The sequence below is a fragment of the Mesoplodon mirus genome, assembly GCF_964341445.2.
Source record: "Mesoplodon mirus genome assembly, chromosome: 1".
Taxonomy (NCBI): domain Eukaryota; kingdom Metazoa; phylum Chordata; class Mammalia; order Artiodactyla; family Ziphiidae; genus Mesoplodon; species Mesoplodon mirus.
The window spans coordinates 41,362,375-41,384,228 of NC_138976.1; the positions used below are offsets into that span (position 1 = coordinate 41,362,375).

Sequence of the window (21,854 nt, forward strand, 5' to 3'; positions counted from 1 at the left end):
GACCGGGGCACGAACCTGTGTCCCCTCCATCGGCAGGCAGACTCTCAACCACTGCGCCACCAGGGAAGCCGCTCAACTTTTATTCAAGGTCTCCACATAATGAACTATGTAAAGCTGTGTGCCACTATCCATCTAATAGAATGGCTACAATCAGAAACAAATATTGACAATACAAAGGGTTGATGGAGCAACTGGAACACTCATTCATTGCTGGAAGGGCTGTAAAATGGTGAAGCCACTTTAGAACACAGTTTGGTAACTGTTTGTAGAGTTAGATGTACACTCACAACATGACCCAGCAAACCCACTCAGTGGTATTTACCCCAAAGAAATGAAAACTTATGTTCACACACAAGTCTGTATGTGACTGTTTATGGTAGCTGTATGCATGATCACCAAATATTAGAAACAACCCAAATGTCCTTCAATGGGTGAATAGATAAACAAATACCACACAATGGAATACTATTCAGCAATAAAAAGGAGCAAACGACTCATGCACAAATCTCAAAAGCATTATGTTGAGTGAAAGAAGTCAGTCTCAAAAGATTGAATACTTTATAATCCTACTTATATAATTTTTGAAAAGACAAAACTACAGTGATAGAGAATGGCTCAGTGATTGCCAGAGGGTAGAGGGAAGAAGGTTGGTGTGACTAGAAGGGGAGAGTACAAGGGAGTTTTTGGGGCAATGGGACTATTCTGAATCCTGATTTGGGTGGTGGTTACACAAATCTATACATGTGTCAACTTTCATAGAATTACACAACCCTCCCCCAACATCAAATTTACTATATAATAATTTAAAAAAATTTAAATCAAGTTGTAACAAAAACCTGTGTGTTATCCATTTTATGCACAGGATAAATGCACCTAGTGGAAAATACCTATGAACTGGGAGTCAGTCAACAGAAGCTGAATCCAGAATATACACACGCAGGTGGCAGTAACTCCCCGGCATCATTTGTACATTCTGATATACAAAGGGAGCAAATTATATTCTTGACTTACTACGCATGACCTGGTAATTCTCTGAAAACGCAAAACAGTTGTGATCTACATAATTTCTTTCCCAGGAACTTTGCATTCATGGTCTCTGACAACAGCCTTAAGGGAGGAAATTTAGGCTTAGAGATAGATGGTAAAGGATTTGCCCTGGATTTTGATCTTGGTTCTGTCTGGTTTCCAAGTCATCATATAAAGCCATAGCAAGGATTACACTCTGATTCCTGTCTTTTCTCTGCTGAACCCTGAGCAGGCCCCTTAATCCTCTGTGCCCTTAAAACCCTGCTCTTCCTTTAAAGCAGTGGTTCTCAAGGAGGGGGTGGGGGGATGGGGAGGCAGGTAGGGAGAGAAAAGAATCTGCCCCCCAGGGGACATGTGGAAGTGTCTGGAGGCATTTTTAGTTGTGACAGCTAGGGAAGAGGATGCTATCTGGTGGGTAGAAGCCAGAGATGTTGCTAAATATCCTACAACACACAGGATGGCCCCCTGAACAAAGGATTATGCAGCCCAATATGTCACTAGTGCAGAGGTTGAGAACTTCCCAGAAACATGTATTAGACACATCCATGAGCCAGACATGTTTATGTTCTCATCTCATTTATCTCCTCAAAACCCTTTGGGGTAGGTATTATTGACCCCAATTTAAAGTGAAGAAAGTTGTTGCTCAGACGCATAAAGGTATGTGCCCAGATCCCAACGGTGAGGCAAGAGGCAATGGGCATCCCAGGCCCTTGTGACTGTAAAGCGCAGGTCCCCATAGTGCGGGGCCCCCAAGGCTGGGCTCCCTCTGTATACCTCCCTTCACTTCCATCTCCCCTGGTCTCAAAAATCACCTCTTAGCCCTAAGAGATCTGCACATAAGGGGGAGCTGCTGGGCTGGCAGAAGGACACATCTTAATTCGAGGCTCCAGGAAATGGGTGGTTCACTAAGAACCACCCAGGATTGCTCCATGCATCCCTCCCTCTGCCCTCAGGGTACTAATGTGTGTCCTCCATCCAAACAGCCCAGAGACACTCCCAGTTGCGTGTTCTTGATGACTTCCTCTCCTCTCCTGCCAGCCCATGTTGCTGGACTCAAAAGGAGTGGGGCGCCCTCAGGCAGAGGGCCAGGGACAGGGGGACAGAGTCACAGAACATCACGCTACAGTTTCCCACAATAACATCCGATGGGCAGGGTGTGCCTGAGAAAATCAGCAAAACGCTTTAAAAACAAGTCCTATAATCACCCCTGAGTGATTCTGGTTCCATTTTACCCTTTCATATGAGTGTTGACAGTTCCAACAGTTAAAAATAGGGTGTGGTAAGACAGAGGGAAGAGAATACAGAAAGAAAGAGGAAAAAGAGAAGTAGGAAAACAGAGGGAAGGCAGAGGAACAGCATGACAGGAGGGAAGAACATAAGCCTAAAGCTTAACAAGAAACTCAAAACTCAGACGACCTCATGACAAACGAGGAAGAACCCCACTGGGGACCCGCTTGCAAATCAAGTGGGACCATATCAATGGAAGCTGCTGCAGAATTACTCCAGGTAACTGCAGCCAGCCTCACGGCGCACCACCCACTGCAGTTCTCGAACTTGGCAAAGCCAAGTCAATCCCTGACGAGGCTCCGGGGCTGGTCACTGCGCTGTCCAGCTGCCGGGGAGCCTGCAGCCCACCCTCCTCCCCGCCCAGCCACAGCACTCACAGTTCCAGGATCAGGATGACGTCCGTCTTGTTCTCATAAACCTCGTGCAGGGTGATGACGTTGGGATGCTGGATCTCTTTCAGGATGCTGACCTCCCTCTCGATATCCTCACGGCTCACGCCCCGCCGGCTGGATTTGGTCCTCCTTTTCTTGATGAATTTGGCGGCATACTGTAGACCGGTGCTTTTCTCACGGCATTTCTTCACGACTGCAAACTGCCCACTGAAGAGAGAAGGCAGAAGAGGTCCCAGGTCATTTATACATTCTTTATTGTTCACTAAAACCCAGGTTTGGGCAAGGATGTGGCTCCATGCCGGTGGTGGGGTGGGGAGGCGGCCGGGGGAGGACAACAGGATTACAAATAGGAAAGTCCAAATTGTGGGAAATTAACAAATTCACCAGAGAAATTTCTTCTATATTTCAGTTCCATTAAGCCTGTCTCTTTATGAACATTGTTGCAAAGAACAAAAATTTATTTTCTTGAATTAAATTTTATTCATTGGTAATATGCCCCCGTTTCTCTGCTCTCCTCCTTCTCCCCCATTTCAGATTCAGGGGCCACAGGAAGGAGCTCCCTCCTGTCTGACCTCATTTCCTTGTTCTTATCCTGTATGTCTAGGAAAGCAAGGGGTCAGGACCAACAGAAAAATATATAGGGCCCTGCCTTCAATGACATATTTCTAGCACCAATATTTGTCAATTGAAACACAAAACAACAACAAACAACACAGGTATACCTCATTTTATTGTGCTTCACTTTATTGTGCTTCACAGATATTTTTACAATTTGAAGGTTTCTGGCAACCCAGTATTGAGCAAGTCTGTTGGCTCCATTTTTCCAACAGCATTTGCTCACTTTGTGTCTGTGTCACGTTTTGGCAATTCTTGCAATACTTCACACTTTTTGATTATTGTTATATTTGTTATAGTCATCTGTGATCAGCGACCTTTGATGTTATCCCTGAAAAAAGATTACAGCTCGCTGAAGGCTCAGATGATTGTTAGCATTTTTTGGCAATAAATTATTTTTTAACTAAGGTGTCTACATTGTTTTGTTTTAGATAAAATGCTATTGCACACCTAACAGACTACAGTATAGTATAAACATAACTTCTATATGCATTGGGAAACCAAAAAATGCCTGTGACTCATTTTATTGTAATATTTGCTGCATTGCCGTGGTCGGGAACTGAACCTGCGATGTCTCTGAGTCTGCCTGTGTATATTTTGTTCACACTTCAGGGACTGATAAGTCACATGACCTAAGTAAGACCTTTTGGAGAATGTGAGACAAAGATTTTTTCTGAGACACTTTGACCCCCAAAATCTGCTGCCAGTCATCTTGTGACCACTCTTTTTTTTTTTTTTTTTTTTTGGCGGTACATGGGCCTCTCACTGCCGTGGCCTCTCCTGCTGCAGAGCACAGGCTCCGGACGCGCAGGCTCAGAGGCCATGGCTCACGGGCCCAGCCGCTCCGCGGCACGTGGGATCTTCCCGGACCAGGGCACAGACCTGTGTCCTCTGCATCGGCAGGCCGACTCTCAACCACTGTGTCACCAGGGAAGCCCTTGTGACCACTCTTGATCTAAAGCAGAGGCAAAGCTGGTAAAAGGAAAGAAACCAGTAACACTGCAGTAACACTGTGGAGTGGCTGGATCAACCTTAGCCTGAAGTTATCTGCCTTTAGATTTTTCAGCAACATAAGCCAATACAATTCCCTTTACCACTAAAACCAGTTTGATTTGGGTTTTTTATTTCTTGCAGAGGAAAGTATCCTAAATTCGACAGCAAGCAACCAGAGTCTCCTATCCACATATACAAGAATATAATAACAGAGCTTGACACAAAATAGTAAAGTGTGACTATGTAAGCAGCTGAAATCTTGAGAAGCAAGTAGGCTACCCTGAAAGTAAGCGAAACACAATGGAAGGATGCTTCCTGTGTCAATGGTGGCACCTTCACCTCCTCCCTAACACCCTAGTGCCCAGAGTCCATCCACTCATCACAGGATATGTATATTTCTTGGCACCTTCTGGGGAACTGCTATGTGGAGAATTATCACAGTTATTTCTAGCTAGCTTTATTCTCCTCACATGAAGACAAAAGGGAGATAGAAAAATAAAATTAAGGTTAATATTTTGATGTTAAAGAATCGATACTTTAAAACGTTACTCATTTACTTTGGCAGCGGGAGGCCAGTGAAGAAAAAATACATAATGAAGGATTATTTTTATGGCAGTGTCAATTTTTTTGCATGACAACTTATTAATACCATCTTTCCCCCTGCAGCAGGATAGCAGAGAAGCTGAAGAATAAATCACATCGTAACACTAGCAAGTATTGCCCATAAACTCACAACCTTAAAGAGTCATGGGATCTGTTATGACTTTATTACAACCATTTCCTGATTTCTTTGGGAAGTGAAGAACTGGGCTTTCTCTCTGGTGGGGGGTGGGGGGTGGGGGGTGGGAGGTGGGCACAGAGATGGGGCTTATGGAGGAAAGAGGAAGAACAGCCTGAATACAAAACAAAGTTAGTTACTGCTTTACAGAGGCCAGTGAAGTGGTGCTTGTATCCCCTCTCCTCTCAAAGACAGTACCATGTCCCCACTGAGTGCTCTCAAGGGGCCCCAGGCCAGCCGAGGACCCCCAACCCACAGCAACCCATGCTTCCAGGAGCTGGACCTTGCACATATCTTGCAGTCACAGTCACTTGTCTCAGGGGCTGTAAAGGCAGACGCAAAGCAAACTCAGTGGTTTGAATCACACTGCTTTAAAAAACAAAAGCAAAGAGCCAAAAGCTTGCTGAATGAAAGCCTAAACTCAAAGACTATCCCGAATGTGTTCTCACTGCCAAATGTTCCATGCTGACCTTTTTTTTTTTTTTTTAAGTTTTGGACATTCTTTTTTTTTTTTTAAGCTAAACTTAAAAAAAAAATTATTTGTTTATGGCTGCGTTGGGTCTTCGTTGCTTTGCGCAGGCTTTCTCTAGTTGCGGCGAGCGGGGGCTACTCTTCATTGAGGTGTGCAGGCTTCTCATTGCAGTGGCTTCTCCCGTTGCGGAGCGCGGGCTCTAGGCACCCGGGCTCAGCAGTTGTGGCTTGCGGGCTCTAGAGCACAGGCTCAGTAGTTGTGGCCCACAGGCTTAGTTGCTCCGCGGCATGTGGGATCTTCCCGGACCAGGGCTCGAACCCGTGTCCCCTGCACTGGCAGGAGGATTCTTAACCACCGTGCCACCAGGAAAACCCTTCACGTTGACCTTTGATGCTTTTAATTATGGGAAGTGAGAGCATCAGGCCCCCCAACCCTAAGGGCTGGGTTCAGGCATGGTTCTGAACATCCTATGTGTCGAGGCCAGTAGTGTGTGCACAGATCTAAGCTGACCATGTTGCCCAGGTTTGCAGTGAAACATCTGGAACCCATCCCCTCACCAAATCATTGATCCCCCAGTCACACTTCAGGGTCCCCTCATGAGGGGTGCTGGTGGGAGAGGAGGGGCCGGCAGGTGGGAAAGGCCCCCGCGCAGGAGAGGATGTGATTCTAGTGCCCCACGGCAGCGTGCTAATGTTCTGGATAACCTTGGCTGCAGAGGGTCGGACGAGGGTGTAGAACAATTTTGGAAAACACCTTAGACTTACCTCAGTGCTGTCTCTTTAAAGACACTTTTCCTTATTTATTGCCAATTCCTGAACAATCTGCCTCCCCACTCCCTTGCTGCAATCACTGCTGCACCCCTGAGTCCACAGGGAACCTCATACCCCTCTGTGGCACCTGCTGTTTCCTGTTTCTTGCCCATTTCCACCCCTCCCAAGACCGTAATCCCTTCAGGACCGAGGGCTGTTGGGTGCATCTTCTATCCCCAAGGCCCTTGGTGCAGGGCCCCGCCAGGAGCCCATGCACAATGCTGATGTCCTGCTCCTGAATTCCGAATCTATAATCCTAAAAACCAGAGGTGCTAACCTGAAGCCGCCTCACTGTAATTCCATAGAGCCGTGGAGCCGTGAGGGGCTCAGACTGCCTGTATTTGAATGCCTAGTAGCTGCGTACGTGTGGGCTTACTTAACCTACTTAACCACTCTGCCTCACTTTCCTTACCTGTAAAGTGGGTACAATATAGTGCCTACCTGGGAGGGTTGTTGGGATGGAGGGAGCAGGAATAAATGAGCTAAGATGGGTCAAGTGGTTAGAACAGTTCCTGGCAATAGTAAATCTTCAGTAACTGTGAGCTATTTTCTTCCAAAACTGGAGGATTTTTTGTTTTTCTTTAATTTATTTTTTGGCTACGTTGGGTCTTCATTGCTGAGTGTGGGCTTTCTCTAGTTGTGGTGAGCAGGGGCTACTCTTCTTTGCGGTGCACATGCTTCTCACTGTGGTGGCTTCTCTTGCTGCGGAGCACGGGCTCTAGGCATGTGGGCTTCAGTAGTTGTGGCATGTGGGCTCAGTAGTTGTGGCTCACAGGCTCTACAGCGCAGGCTCAGTAGTTGTGGCGCACAGGCTTAGTTGCTGTGTGGCTGTGGGATCTTCCCGGACCAGGGCTCGAACCCGTGTCCCCTGCATTGGCAGGCAGATTCTTAACCACTGCGCCACCAGGGAAGGCCCCAAAACTGGAGTTATTGTCATTAGCTCATGGTTGCTCAAATCTCAAAGTGCTGCAGTATTACCCCAAAAATGTCACCTCTCAGGACTGCCTGGGGGAAGAGAGCCCTAAAAGGAAAAGCAATACAAAACACACACACAGCAGGGCGATACTCTGCTAAAGTATGTAAAACTGCTGCTAAATCTGGAGGCTGGCTCCAGCCTTCCAACACAGCCTCCCGTCCCCCTTTTTCTCACTGCCCCACCCCGAGGGAGAGCAGCTGCTCAGGACTCCTGGTCCCTGAAGCTGGCTGCACTCAGCGCCTGGGACGAGGATGGAGTCCCAGCTGAGCCACATGCAAGGCCCACGGGGAGGGGCTTGGTGTGACTCAGTGACGCTCGTCGGGCATTTCCACAGGGCCACCTCCTCAGGTGACCAGCAGGCTGAGGACAGACTCCTCGGAGAAGACATTCTTCGCTAACACAGTGATTTGCTTTGCGAGGCCTAATTCCAGTGGGGCTGTTGGTTAACTGTTGCTGTCATCCTTCCCTGCCTGGGCGCCTGGCCCCCGTCTCCCTTGCGCCCACATTCCACCCTGGATTTGGCCACATTGGGGGAAAGTCCTCTTCTCCAAAGCCCCCCCAATTGAAAAGACAATTTGTTTGGGATTTTTGTGGCAAGGGCTTTTAAATTGTGGGCTCCCAGAGCAACATCCTGATCCAGCTTCCAGGGTGAGCTCTGGGCAGGAGGAGAGTAAGCACACACAGAGAAGCCAGGCCACCACTGCTGCCCACTTGGGGGACTGCTTGTTGCTCCAGCCCCCATCCCGTGACAAACACTCGAGGCTCCTCAGTGAATGATGTCCACACAGGCTGTGGTGACGGTTCTGTGGATGGGGAATGTACCTTCCTCACTAGAAAACAAAAACTCACTGTATATTATCATTTAAACTTGACGAAACAGAGTATAGGCTATCCTCATTTCTTGTGGGATCCATATTTGTGAATTCACTTACTCCCTAAAATTGATTTTTAACTGAAAAAATCAATACTCACAGTACTTTTGTGGTCATTTGTGGATTTGAATAGCCAGATGTGCATGTTCCCAGCTGAGCTCGGTCAAGGCCACACTCTGCCTTCCTTTTTCAGCTCTCACACTGTAAACAGTGTCCACATTACAGTCTGTTTAGTGCCGTGGTTTTTGTTTTGTTTTTTGTTTTGGGGTTTTTTTTTAAATTGCATTTTGTGCTTTTTGTTTGTGATTTCGCTATTTAAAATGGCCCCTAAGCATGGCATTGAAGTGCTGTCCAGAAGCACAGACGCTATGGTGCACCTTACAGAGAAAACGTGTGCTAGATAAGCGGTGTTGGCTGTGAGTTCAATGTTAGTGAATCAACAATATATATTAAATAAGGTGCCTTTAAACAGAAACACATACCAAACAAGGCTTTGCATTGATCTGTTGATAAAAATGTGACCAGAGGCTCACTGGTACCTAACCTTGTATGTCCTCCAGAACCAATGGTTCAGTATCCATTAATTCAGCTGTTTGTGGTGAATTTATAGAACATACCACAATGAGAATTAACTGTGTGTCATTTTAAAAAACTCTACTAACATTCCGTCATTTAATAACTGACAGTTTGCTGCACTAGGTACAGACAGCCACACTCATTTTAAAATGAAAATTGTCACTTCAATGTAATAAACATTTATAAACCTCTACTGGTCAGATGAGTATAAAAAGAAGGAGACCCTTCCCTGCATTAAAGAATTACCTATTTAAAAAAATGTGTTTTTTACATAATCACAAATTTTATTAAAAAGAGAAAAACTTAAAGGGCAGACAGCAGAAGCAAGAAAAACTACAATCCTGCAACCTGTGGAATAAAAACCACATTCACAGAAAGATAGACAAGGTGAAAAGGCAGAGGGCTATGTACCAGATGAAGGAACAAGATAAAACCCCAGAAAAACAACTAAATGAAGTGGAGATAGGCAATCTTCCAGAAAAAGAATTCAGAATAATGATAGTGAAGAAGATCCAGGACCTCGGAAAAACAATGGAGGCAAAGATCGAGAAGATGCAAGAAATGTTTAACAAAAATCTAGAAGAATTAAAGAACAAACAAACAGAGATGAACAATACAATAACTGAAATGAAAAATACACTAGAAGGAATCAATAGCAGAATAACTGAGGCAGAAGAACGGATAAGTGACCTGGAGGACAGAACGGTGGAATTCAGTGTCATGGAACAGAATAAAGAAAAAAGTATGAAAAGAAATGAAGACAGCCTAAGGGACCTCTGGGACAATATTAAACGCAACAACATTAGCATTATAGGGGTCCCAGAAGGAGAAGAGAGAAAGGACCCATGAAAATATTTCAAGAGATTATAGTCGAAAAATTCCTTAACATGGGAAAGGAAATAGCCACCCAAGTCCAGGAAGCACAGAGAGTCCCAGGCAAGATAAACCCAAGGAGAAACATGCCGAGACACATAGCAATCAAATTGGCAAAAACTAAAGACAAAAATTACTGAAAGCAGCAAGGGAAAAAAATGACAAAAAACAAACAAGGGAACTCCCATAAGTTTAACAGCTGATTTCTCAGCAGAAACTCTACAGGCGAGAAGGGAGTGGCAAGATATACTTAAAGTGATGGAAGGGAAGAACCTACAACCAAGATTACTCTACCCGGAAAGGATCTCATTCAGATTCAACAGAGAAATCAAAAGCTTTACAGACAAGCAAAAGCTAAGAGAATTCAGCACCACCAAACCAGCTCTACACAAATGCTAAAGGAACTTCTCTAAGTGGGAAACACAAGAGGAGAAAAGGATCTGCAAAAACAAACCCATAACAATTAAGAAAATGGTAATAGCAACATACTTATCAATAATTACCTTAAATGTACATGGATTAAATGCTCCAACCAAAACACACAGGCTTGCTGAATGGATACAAAAACAAGACCCATATATATGCTGTCTACAAGAGACCCACTTCAGACCTAGGGACACATACAGACTGAAAGTGAGGGGATGGAAAAAGATATTCCATGTAAATGGAAATCAAAAGGAAGCTGCGGTAGCAACACTCATATCAGATAAAATACACTTTAAAATACAGAATGTTACAAGAGACAAGGAGGGACACTCCATAATTAATGATCAAGTGATCAATCCAAGAAGAAGATATAACAATTATAAATATTATGCATCCAACATAGGAGCACCTCAATACATAAGGCAACTGCTAACAGCTATAGAAGAGGAAATAGACAGTAACACAGTAATACTGGGGGACTTTAACACCTCACTTAACACCAATGGACAGATCAAAAAAACAGAAAATTAATAAGAAAACACAAGTTTTAAATGACACAGTAGACCAGCTAGATTTAATTGATATTAATAGGACATTCCATCCAAAAACAGCAGATTACACTTTCTTCTCAAGTGCACACAGAACATTCTCCAGGATAGATCACATCTTAGGTCACAAATCAAGCCTCAGTTAATTTAAGAAAATTGAAATCATATCCAGCATCTTTTCTGATCACAATGCTATGAGATTAGAAATCAATCACAGGGAAAAAAAACTAAAAAACACAAACACATGGAGGCTAAACAATACGTTACTAAATAACCAAGAGATCACTGAAGAAATCAAAGAGGAAATCAAAAAATACCTAGAGATAAATGACAATGAAAACACGAAGATCTAAAACCTATGGGATGCAGCAAAAGCAGTTCTAAGAGGGAAGTTGATAGCAATACAATCCTACCTCAAGAAACAACAAACATCTCAAATAAACAATCTAACATTACACCTACAGGAACTAGAGAAAGAAGAACAAACAAAACCCAAAGTTAGTAGAAGGAAAGAAATCATAAAGAGCAGAAAAAAATGAAATAGAAACAAAGAAAACAATAGCAAAGATCAATAAAACCAAAAGCTGGTTCTTTGAGAAGATAAACAAAATTGATAAACCATTAGCTAGACAAATCAAGAAAAAGAGGGAAAGGACTCAAATAAATAAAATTAGAAATGAATAAGGCGAAGTTACAACAGACACCGCAGAAATACAAAGCATCTTAAGAGACTACTACAAGCAACTCATGCAATAAAATGGACAACCGGGAAGAAATAGACAAATTCTTAGAAAGGTATACCATTCCAAGACTGAACCAGGAAGAAATAGAAAATATGAACAGACCAATCACAAGTAATGAAATTGAAACTGCGATTAAAAATCTTCCAACAAACAAAAGTCCAGGACCAGATGGCTTCACAGGCGAATTCTATCAAACATTTAGAGAAAAGGTAACACCCAGCCTTCTCAAACTCTTCCAAAAAATTGCAGAGGAAGGACAACTCCCAAACTCATTCTATGAGGCCACCATCACCCTGATACCAAAACCAGACAAAGATAGTACAAAAAAAGAAAACTACAGACCAATATCACTGATGAATATAGATGCAAAAATCCTCAACAGAATACTAGCAAACAGAATCCAACAACACATCAAAAGGCTCACACACCATGATCGAGTGGGATTTATCCCAGGGATGCAAGGATTCTTCAATGTATGCAAATCAATCAATGTGATACACCATATTAACAGACTGAAGAATAAAAATCATATGATCATCTCAATAGATGCAGTAAAAGCTTTTGACAAAATTCAGCACCCATTTATGATAAAAACTCTCCAGGGGCTTCCCTGGTGGCGCAGTGGCTGAGAGTCCGCCTGCCGATGCAGGGGACACGGGTTCGTGCCCCGGTCCAGGAAGATCCCACATGCCGTGGAGCGGCTGGGCCGTGAGCCATGGCTGCTGAGCCTGCGCGTCCGGAGCCTGTGCTCCGCAATGGGAGAGGCCACAACAGTGAGAGGCCCACGTACCGCAAAAACAAACAAACAAACAAAAAAAACTCTCCAGAATGTGTGCATAGAGGGAACCTACTTCAACATAATAAAGGCCATGTACGACAAACCCACAGCAAACATCATTCTCAATGGTGAAAAACTGAAAGCATTTCCTCTAAGATCAGGAACAAGACAAGGATGTCCACTCTCACTACTATTATTCAACATTGTTTTGGAAGTCCTAGCCATGGCAGTCAGGGAAGAAAAAGAAATAAAAGGAATACAAATTGGAAAAGAAGAAGTAAAACTGTCACTGTTTGCAGATGACATGATACTATACATAGAGAATCCTAAAGATGCCATGAGAAAAATACTAGAGCTAATCAATGAATTTGGTAAAGTTTCAGGATACAAAATTAATGCACAGAAATCTCTTGCATTCCTATACACTAATGAAGAAAAATCTGAAAGAGGAATTAAGGAAACACTCCCATTTACCATTGCAACAAAAAGAATAAAATACCTAGGAAAAAACCTACCTAAGGAGCCAAAAGACCTGTATGCAGAAAACTATAAGACACTGATGAAAGAAATTAAAGATGATACCACAGGGCTTCCCTGGTGGCGCAGTGGTTGAGAGTCTGCCTGCCGATGCAGGGGACACGGGTTCATGCCCCGGTCTGGGAAGATCCCACATGCCGCAGAGCAGCTGGGCCCGTGAACCATGGCTGCTGAGCCTGCACGTCCGGAGCCTCTGCTCTGCAACGGGAGAGGCCATAACAGTGAGAGGCCCGCGTACCGCAAAAAAAAAAAGATGATACCACAGATGGAGAGATATACCATGTTCTTGGATTGGAAGAATCAATATTGTGAAAATGACTATACTACCCAAAGCCATCTACAGATTCAATGCAATCCCTATCAAATTACCAATGGCATTTTTTACAGAACTAGAACAAAAAATCTTACAATTTGTATGGAAACACAAAATACCATGAATAGCCAAAGCAGTCTTGAGGGAAAAAGACGGAGCTGGAGGAATCAGACTCCCTGGCTTCAGATTATACTACAAAGCTACAGTAGGGCTTCCCTGGTGGCGCAGTGGTTGAGAGTCCGCCTGCAGATGCAGGGGACACGGGTTCGTGCCCTGGTTCGGGAAGATCCCACATGCTGCGGAGCGGCTGGGCGTGTGAGCCATGGCCGCTGAGCCTGCGCGTCCGGAGCCTGTGCTCTGCAATGGGAGGGGCCACAGCAGTGAGAGGCCCGCGTACCGCAAAAAAAAAAAAAAAGCTACAGTAATCAAGACAGTATGGTACTGGCACAAAAACAGAAATATAAATCGATCAATGGATCAGGATAGAATGCCCAGAGAAAAACCCACACACCTATGGTTAACTAATCTATGACAAAGGAGGCAAGGATATACAATGGGGAAAAGACAGTCTCTTCAATAAGTGGTGCTGGGTAAATTGGAGAGCTACATGTAAAACAATGAAATTAGAACACTCCCTAACACCATACACAAAAATAAACTCAAAAAAACAAAAAGCAAGAGAAAAACTTTAGCTAAAAGGAGCAAAGTTTCATATAAAACAACCTAATCTAATTTCCAATCTGATTTTTTGGTCTAATTTACCAATATATCTAATTTAAACAGTACCCTTGTAGTCACTCAGTGAACTGTATCCAGGATGCTATGCAAGGCATTTTACACGTATTATCTTATGAATAACCACAACTATGAGATTCACATTATCACTGTCTCTTCTATCAATGAGAAAACCAAGCCTCAGAGAGATTTTTAAAATCGCCCCAAATCATTCAGCAAGTAAGTTGCATAATTGAGAAATGAATTCAAACCCAAATGCATTTGCCTCCATAGCTCTATTCACTGAGCACAGTTGCTGTGCTGGGCTTGTGTCCATTTTGTCTGAGATACAAGCCACTCCTGTGAAGTCACAGACAGGACTGGAGCATCATTCAGGAAAGAGTTTTGTGAGGGCAAGGCAAAGAGAGGGGCCTTGTGGTTAAGTAAGTTTGGGCAATGTAGCCTCCTCCTCCCCAATGAAAACTCAGACAGTGTTTTAATTAGGTGAAACCATGGCTTTAACATGCTCAGAGGGGCTCTGCAATAAAAAGAGAACCCTGTTTGTATGTGTGCTTAGGAAGCACGATACTAACAATGAGAAAGAACCACAGAAGGTTCATTCTCAAGGTCAGCACACAAGGATCACACACAGTTGGTGAAGCATTTGTGTATATTTCACTGCGCATTAAAAATAAACTTATTGTGGGACTTCCCTAGTGGTCAAGTGGTAAAGCCTTCCAATGTAGGGAACGCGGGTATAATCCCTGGTCAGGGAACTAAGATCTCACATGCTGCAGGGCAACTGAGCCAGTGTACCTCAACTAGAGAGAGAAAACCTGCATGCCACAACTAGAGAGAAGCCCGTGTGCTGCAACGAAGAGCCCACGTGCTGCAACGAAAGATCCTGCATACCACAATGAAGATCCCACGTGCCACAACTAAGACCCCATGCAGCCAAAAATAATACATACATACATACATACATACATACATACATACATACATACATACACCTGTTGAATTTTGTTTAATCCAGTCAGGATTTTATTTTATCTTATTTTATTTTGGCTGGGTTGGGTCTTCATTTGCTGTGTGCGACTGGGTGATACCCTTCGCTGTGGTGCGCGGGCTTCTTATTGCGGTGGCTTCTCTTTTTGTGGCGCACAGGCTCTAGGAATATGGGCTTCAGTAGTTGCAGCACGTGGGCTCCGTAGTTGTGGCACATGGGCCCTAGAGCGCAGGCTCAGTAGTTGTAGTGCTTAGTTGCTCCGCGGCATGTGGGATCTTCCCGGACCAGGGATCGAACCTGTGTCCCCTGAACTGGCAGGCAGATTCTTAACCACTGTGCCACCAGGGAAGTCCCCAGGTTTTGTTTTCAAATTCGTTTCTCTGTGGCAGTTTTGCCCTCACTTGGGGAAAGACTGGATGGACACACAATGTCAGAGAAAATGCTGCATTTAGAATGAAGAGCAAACTGGCTGGAGTGACAATTTTTTCTACCTTATGGGTTGGTACCTACCCCAGGGCCTGACATTTTCATCATCGACCTTCATCCAGACACTACATTTGAACAAGCTCCCACCAAGGAAGGTGGGTGCAGATTCAAAAAGAGTGACTAAAACAGGGTGTAATTTTTTCTTTGATTTTAAATATGTATCTACCCAGTGCATATGATAGTTAAAATTATTTTTGGTAACTATTTATGATTGTGACTTCCCCACATTAATGCTGGAAACAGATCTGGATTAAATCAAACAGCTGATCAGTTCCATCTCTCCCCTCCTCCCAAGATTTGCAGAAAGGTTTTTAATTAACACAAAATAATTTTTACTTTTGAATTCATATATCAAGCCCATGGCAAAATTTTAGTGTTGGTTTATGGGTCATCTATTTTTCTTGAAGAGCTGCATTCTGAGAGTGGCATTGACTCAAATCCTGCTAGAATACTGAAATTACAGGTCTTATATAAGAGGTGAGGTGACAGAAAAGATTTTTGAAGGACGAGTTAACATTTGATAATAATTCACATTTATGGCAGGGGATACAAACCCCAAAGGGTTTATAGAATAAAGGAGGGAGAAGCATGTAATGCTATAATGTGGAAAGGGCCACAAAGAGGACATAGCCACTCAGGGCCACTCCAGGGGAGAGGGTGAGGTCAGGAGGCCCAGGCTGTGTCCTGAAGGCTGGGCTCCAGCCAGGAGAGGAAGAAAGTGTGTGGTGGAGGGATGGCTTCCAAGAGCAGGAAGAGCGTGACCTGAGGCAGGGAGGCATGAAAGAGCCTGCATAATATTTCTGAGGGAGGAGGAAGTGATGGGAGAGGCATGAGGGATCCCCACAATCATGGCCCTGCCCAGAGTGGAGCAATGCCAGTCCTAACTCTGCCAACAACATGGGAAAGCAGGGACCTCGCGGAGCCTCAGTTTCCACATCTGTGCAAGGGCAATGGCAACATGAAATGAGGCCACTCATGTGAGTGCAGCACATCAAGCACATGTAAAGAATGAAAATTAGTATGCTGTCTCAGCTTCAGATTTCTGAAAGAAGCCAAGATGGTAGTATTTCAGAGGCTGAAAAGCAGCACCTAATTTCTTCTTGGCATTTTTCTTCCCAACATCTTTGAAATCAGAGTGTTAAGTCTCTACATTTTTTTTCCCCATTAGGACTCAACAAACCTATTTTCATTTTGGGTGGGACCTATTTGATTTTTCCCCCCTTGGTTCCTAAAGAACCTTGTGGCTTTGTTTGTATGCTGAAGTTTTAGCCTGTGGGTAGGTGATGGGAAGCAGACTGCATTTTGTAAAGATGGCCTCAGCCATACCTTCCATCTCACATGCTCTTCCGCAGTGTGGTCCTGCCTCTCCTATTATCCTGGTCCCCTGGAATCTGAGCATTGCTTGACCACTAGAATGAGGCAGAGGTGATTCTGGGGTTTCTGCCTGGGTTGCTCAGCATGCACATTCTTCGGAGCACCCTCTGGTAACCCAGCCACCATGCTGGGAGAAGCCCAAGCTCTTTGGAGAGACCATGTGGATGTGTTCCCGTCAATAGCTCCAGCTGAGCTGACAACAGCTTTAAAAGGCCAGCCAGGAGATTGGTTTAAGATGGCAGAGTGGAAGGATGTGCACTCACTCCCTCTGGCAAGAGCACCGGAATCACAACTAACTGCTGAACAATCATCGACAGGAAGACACTGGAACTCACCATAAAGATACCTCACATCCAAAGACAAAGGAGAAGCCACAATGAGATGGTAGGAGGGGCGCAATCACAATAAAAGCAAATCCCATAACTGCTGGGTGGGTGACTCACTAACTGAAGAACACTTATACCATGGAAGTCCACCCACTGGAGTGAAGGTTCTGAGCCCCACGGCAGGCTTCCCAATTTGGGGGTCCAGCAATGGGAGGAGGAATTCCTAGAGAATCAGACTTTGAAGGCTAACGGGATTTGATTGTAGGACTTCGACAGGACTGGGGGAAACAGAGACTCCACTCTTGGAGGGCACACACAAAGCAGTGTGTGTATCAGGACCCAGGGGAAGGAGCAGTGACCCCATAGGAGACTGAACCAGACCCACCTGCTAGTGGTGGAGGGTCTCCTGCAGAGGCGGCAGGTATGGCTGTGGCTCACTGTGGGGACAAGGACACTGGCAGCAGAAGTTCTGGGAAGTACTCCTTGGCGTAAGTCCTCCCACAGTCTGCCATTAGCTCCACCAAAGAGCCAGGTAGGCTCCAGTGTTGGGTTGCCTCAGGCCAAACAACCAACAGGGATGGAACCCAGCCCCAGCTATCATCAGACAAGCGGATTAAAGTTTTACTGAGCTCTGCCCAACAGAGAAACACCCACCTCTACCCACCAGTCCCTCCCATCAGGAAACTTGCAAAAGGCTCTTAGATAGACTCATCCACCAGAGGAAGGACATCAGAAGCAAGAACTACAATCCTGCAGCCTGTGGGAAAAAAAACCCGTATTCACAGAGAGATAGGCAAGATAAATAGGCAGAGGGCTAAGTACCAGATGAAGGAACAAGACAAAACCCCAGAAAGACAACTAAATGAAGTGGAGATGGGCAACCTTCTAGAAAAAGAATTCAGAATAATGATAGTGAAGATGATCCAGGACCTTGGAAAAACAATGGAGGCAAAGATCGAGAAGATGAAAGAAATGTTTAACAAAGATCTAGAAGAATTAAAGAACAAACACCTAGAAGAATTAAAGAACAAACAAACAGAGATGAACAATACAATAACTGAAGTGAAAAATACACGAGAAGCAATCAGCAGCAGAATAACTGAGGTAGAAGAATGGATAAGTGACCTGGAAGACAGAATCATGGAATTCAGTGCTACAGAACAGAATAAAGAAAAAAAGAATGAAAAGAAATGAAGACAGCCTAAGAGACCTCTGGGACAACATTAAATGCAACAACATTCACATTATAGGGGTCCCAGAAGGAGAAGAGAGAGAGAGAAAGGACCAAAGAAATTATTTGAAGAGATATAGTAGAAAACTTCCTTAACATGGGAAAGGAAATAGCCACCCAAGTCCAGGAAGCGCAGAGTCCCAGGCAAGATAAACCCAAGGAGAAACATGCCGAGACACATAGCAATCAAATTGGCAAAAACTAAAGACAAAGAAAAATTATTGAAAGCAGCAAGGGAAAAAATGACAAAAAACAAACAAGGGAACTCCCATAAGGTTAACAGCTGATTTCTCAGCAGAAACTCTACAAGCCAGAAGGGAATGGCATGATATATTTAAAGTGATGAAAGGGAAAAACCTACAACCAAGATTACTCTACCCGGCAAGGATCTCATTCAGATTCAATGGAGAAATCAAAAGCTTTACAGACAAGCAAAAGCTAAGAGAAATCAGCACCACCAAACCAGCTCTACTACAAATGCTAAAGGAACTTCTCTAAGTGGGAAACACAAAAGAAAAGGACCTGCAAAAACAAACCCATAACAATTAAGAAAATGGTAATAGCAACATACATATCGATAATTACCTTAAACATGAATGGATTAAATGCTCCAACCAAAACACACAGGCTTGCTGAATGGATACAAAAAAAGGACACATATATATGCTGTCTACAAGAGACCCACTTCAGACCTAGGGACACATACAGACTGAAAGTGAGGGGATGGAAAAAGATATTCCATGCAAATGGAAATCAAAAGAAAGCTGGAGTAGCAACACTCATATCAGATAAAATACACTTTAAAATACAGAATGTTACAAGAGACAAGGAAGGACACTCCATAATTAATGATCAAGTGATCAATCCAAGAAGAAGATATAACAATTTTAAATATTATGCACCCAACATAGGATCACCTCAATACATAAGGCAACTGCTAACAGCTATAAAATAGGAAATCGACAGTAACACAATAATACTGGGGGACTTTAACACCTCACTTAACACCAATGGACAGATAAAAAAAACAGAAAATTAGTAAGAAAACACAAGTTTTAAATGACACAGTAGACCAGCTAGATTTAATTGATATTAATAGGACATTCCATCCAAAAACAGCAGATTACACTTTCTTCTCAAGTGCACACAGAACATTCTCCAGGATAGATCACATCTTGGGTCACAAATCTAGCGTCAGTAAATTTAAGAAAACTGAATTTATATCAAGCATCTTTTCTGACCACAATGCTATGAGATTAGGTGTCAATTACAGGGAAAAAAACGTAAAAAACACAAACACATAGAGGCTAAAAAATACGTTACTAAGTAATGAAGAGATCATTGAAGAAATCAAAGAGGAAATCAAAAATTACCTAGAGACCAGTTACAATGAAAACACGATGATCCAAAACCTATGGGATGCAGCAAAAGCAGTTCTAAGAAGGAAATTTACAGCAATACAAGCCTACCTCAAGAAATAAGAAAAATCTCAAATAAACAATCTAACCTTACACCTAAAGGAACTAAAGGAAGAAGAACAAACAAAACCCAAAGTTAGAGGAAGGAAAGAAATCATAAAGATCAGAGCAGAAAAAAATGAAATAGAAACAAAGAAAACAATAGCAAAGATCAATAAAACTAAAAGCTGGTTCTTCGAGAAGATAAACAAAATTGATAAACCATTAGCTAGAAAAATCAAGAAAAGGAGGGAGAGGACTCAAATCAATAAAATTAGAAATGAAAAGGAGAAGTTAAAACAGACACCACTGAAATACAAAGCATCCTAAGAGACTACTACAAGCAATTCTATACCAATAAAATGGACACCTGGAAAAAATGCACAAATTCTTAGAAAGGTATACCCTTCCAATACTGACCAGGAAGAAATAGAAAATATGAGCAGACCAGTCACAAGTAATGAAATTGAAACTGTGATTAAAAATCTTCCAACCAACAAAAGTCCAGGATCAGATGGCTTCACAGGTGAATTCTATCAAGCATTTAGAGAAGAGTTAACACCACTCCTTCTCAAACTCCTGCAAAATATAGCAGAGGGAGGAACACTCCCAAACTCATTCTATGAGGCCACCATCACCATGATACCAAAACCAAACAAAGATGTCACAAAAAAAGAAAACTACAGGCCAATATCTCTGGTGAACATAGATGCAAAAATCCTCAACAAAATACTAGCAAACAGAATCCAACAGCACATTAAAAGGATCATACACCATGATCAAGTGGGGTTTATCCCAGGAATGCAAGGATTCTTCAATATACGCAAATCAATCAATGTGATACACCATATTAACAAACTGAAGGATGAAAACCATATGATCATGACAACAGTTGCAGAAAAAGCTTTTGACAAAATTCAACACCCATTTATGATAAAAAAACTTCCAGAAAGTAGGCCTAGAGGAAACTCACCTCGACGTAATAAAGGTCATATATGACAAACCCACAGCCAACACCATTCTCAATGGTGAAAAAATGAAACCATTTACCCAAGATCAGGAACAAGACAAGGTGATCCACTCTTACCACTATTATTCAACATAGTTTTGGGAGTTTTAGTCATAGCAATCAGAGAAGAAAAAGAAATAAAAGGAATCCAAATCAGAAAAGAAGAAATAAAACTGTCACTGTTTGCAGATAACATGATACTATAAATACAGAATCCTAAAGATGCTACCAGAAAACTACTAGAGCTAAGCAATGAATTTGGTAAAGTAGCAGGATACAAAATTAACGCACAGAAATCTCTTGCATTCTTATACACTAATGATGAAAAATCAGAAAAAGAAATTATGGAAACGCTTCCATTTACCATTGCAACAAAAAGAATAAAATACCTAGGAATAAACCTACCTAGGGAGACAAAAGACCTGTATGCAGAAAACTGTAAGACACTGATGAAAGAAATTAAAGATGATACCACAGATGGAGAGATATACCATGTTCTTGGACTGGAAGAATCAACATTGTGAAAATGACTATACTACCCAAAGCAATCTACAGATTCAGTGCAATCCCTATCAAACTACCAATAGCATCTTTCAGAGAACTGGGACAAAAAATTTCATGATTTGTATGGAAACACAAAAGACCCCGAATAGCCAAAGTAATCTTGAGAAAGAAAAACGGAGCAGGAGGAATCAGGCTGTTGGATTTCAGACTATACTACAAAGCTACAGTAATCAAGACAGTATGGTACTGACAAAAATACACATCAGTGGGTCTGGATAGAAAGCCCAGAGATTACCCATGCACATACGGTCACCTTATGTTTCATAAAGGAGGCAAGAATATACAATGGAGAAAAGACAGTCTTTTCAATAAGTGGTGCTTCAAAAACTGGACAGCTACATGTAAAAGAATGAAATTAGAACACTCCCTAACTCCATACATGAAAATAAACTCAAAATAGATTAGAGACCTAAATGTAAGATGGGACACTATAAAAGTCTTAGAGGAAAACATAGGAACAACACTCCTTGACATAAATTACAACAAGATCTCTTTTGATCAACCTCCTAGAGTAACGGAAATAAAAACAGAAATAAACAAATGGGACCTAATGAAACTTAAAAGCTTTTGCACAGCAAAGTAAACTACAAACAAGATGAAAAGACAACCCTCAGAATGGGAGAAAATATTTTCAAGTGAATCAACGGACAAAGGATTAATCTCCAAAATA

General features: G+C 42.8%; 1 protein-coding gene across 2 annotated transcripts in view; it reads right to left on the reverse strand.

Annotated features, from left to right (window-relative positions):
- The window catches only part of DAPK1 (death associated protein kinase 1), a 216,379-nt gene that overhangs the window by 104,519 nt on the left and 90,006 nt on the right, over positions 1-21,854 (reverse strand). For both annotated transcript variants that reach the window (XM_082619892.1, XM_082619891.1), the window contains one exon: positions 2,691-2,912. In XM_082619892.1, the coding sequence (XP_082476018.1) occupies positions 2,691-2,912 (222 nt within the window). The remainder of the gene's footprint in view (positions 1-2,690; positions 2,913-21,854) is intronic.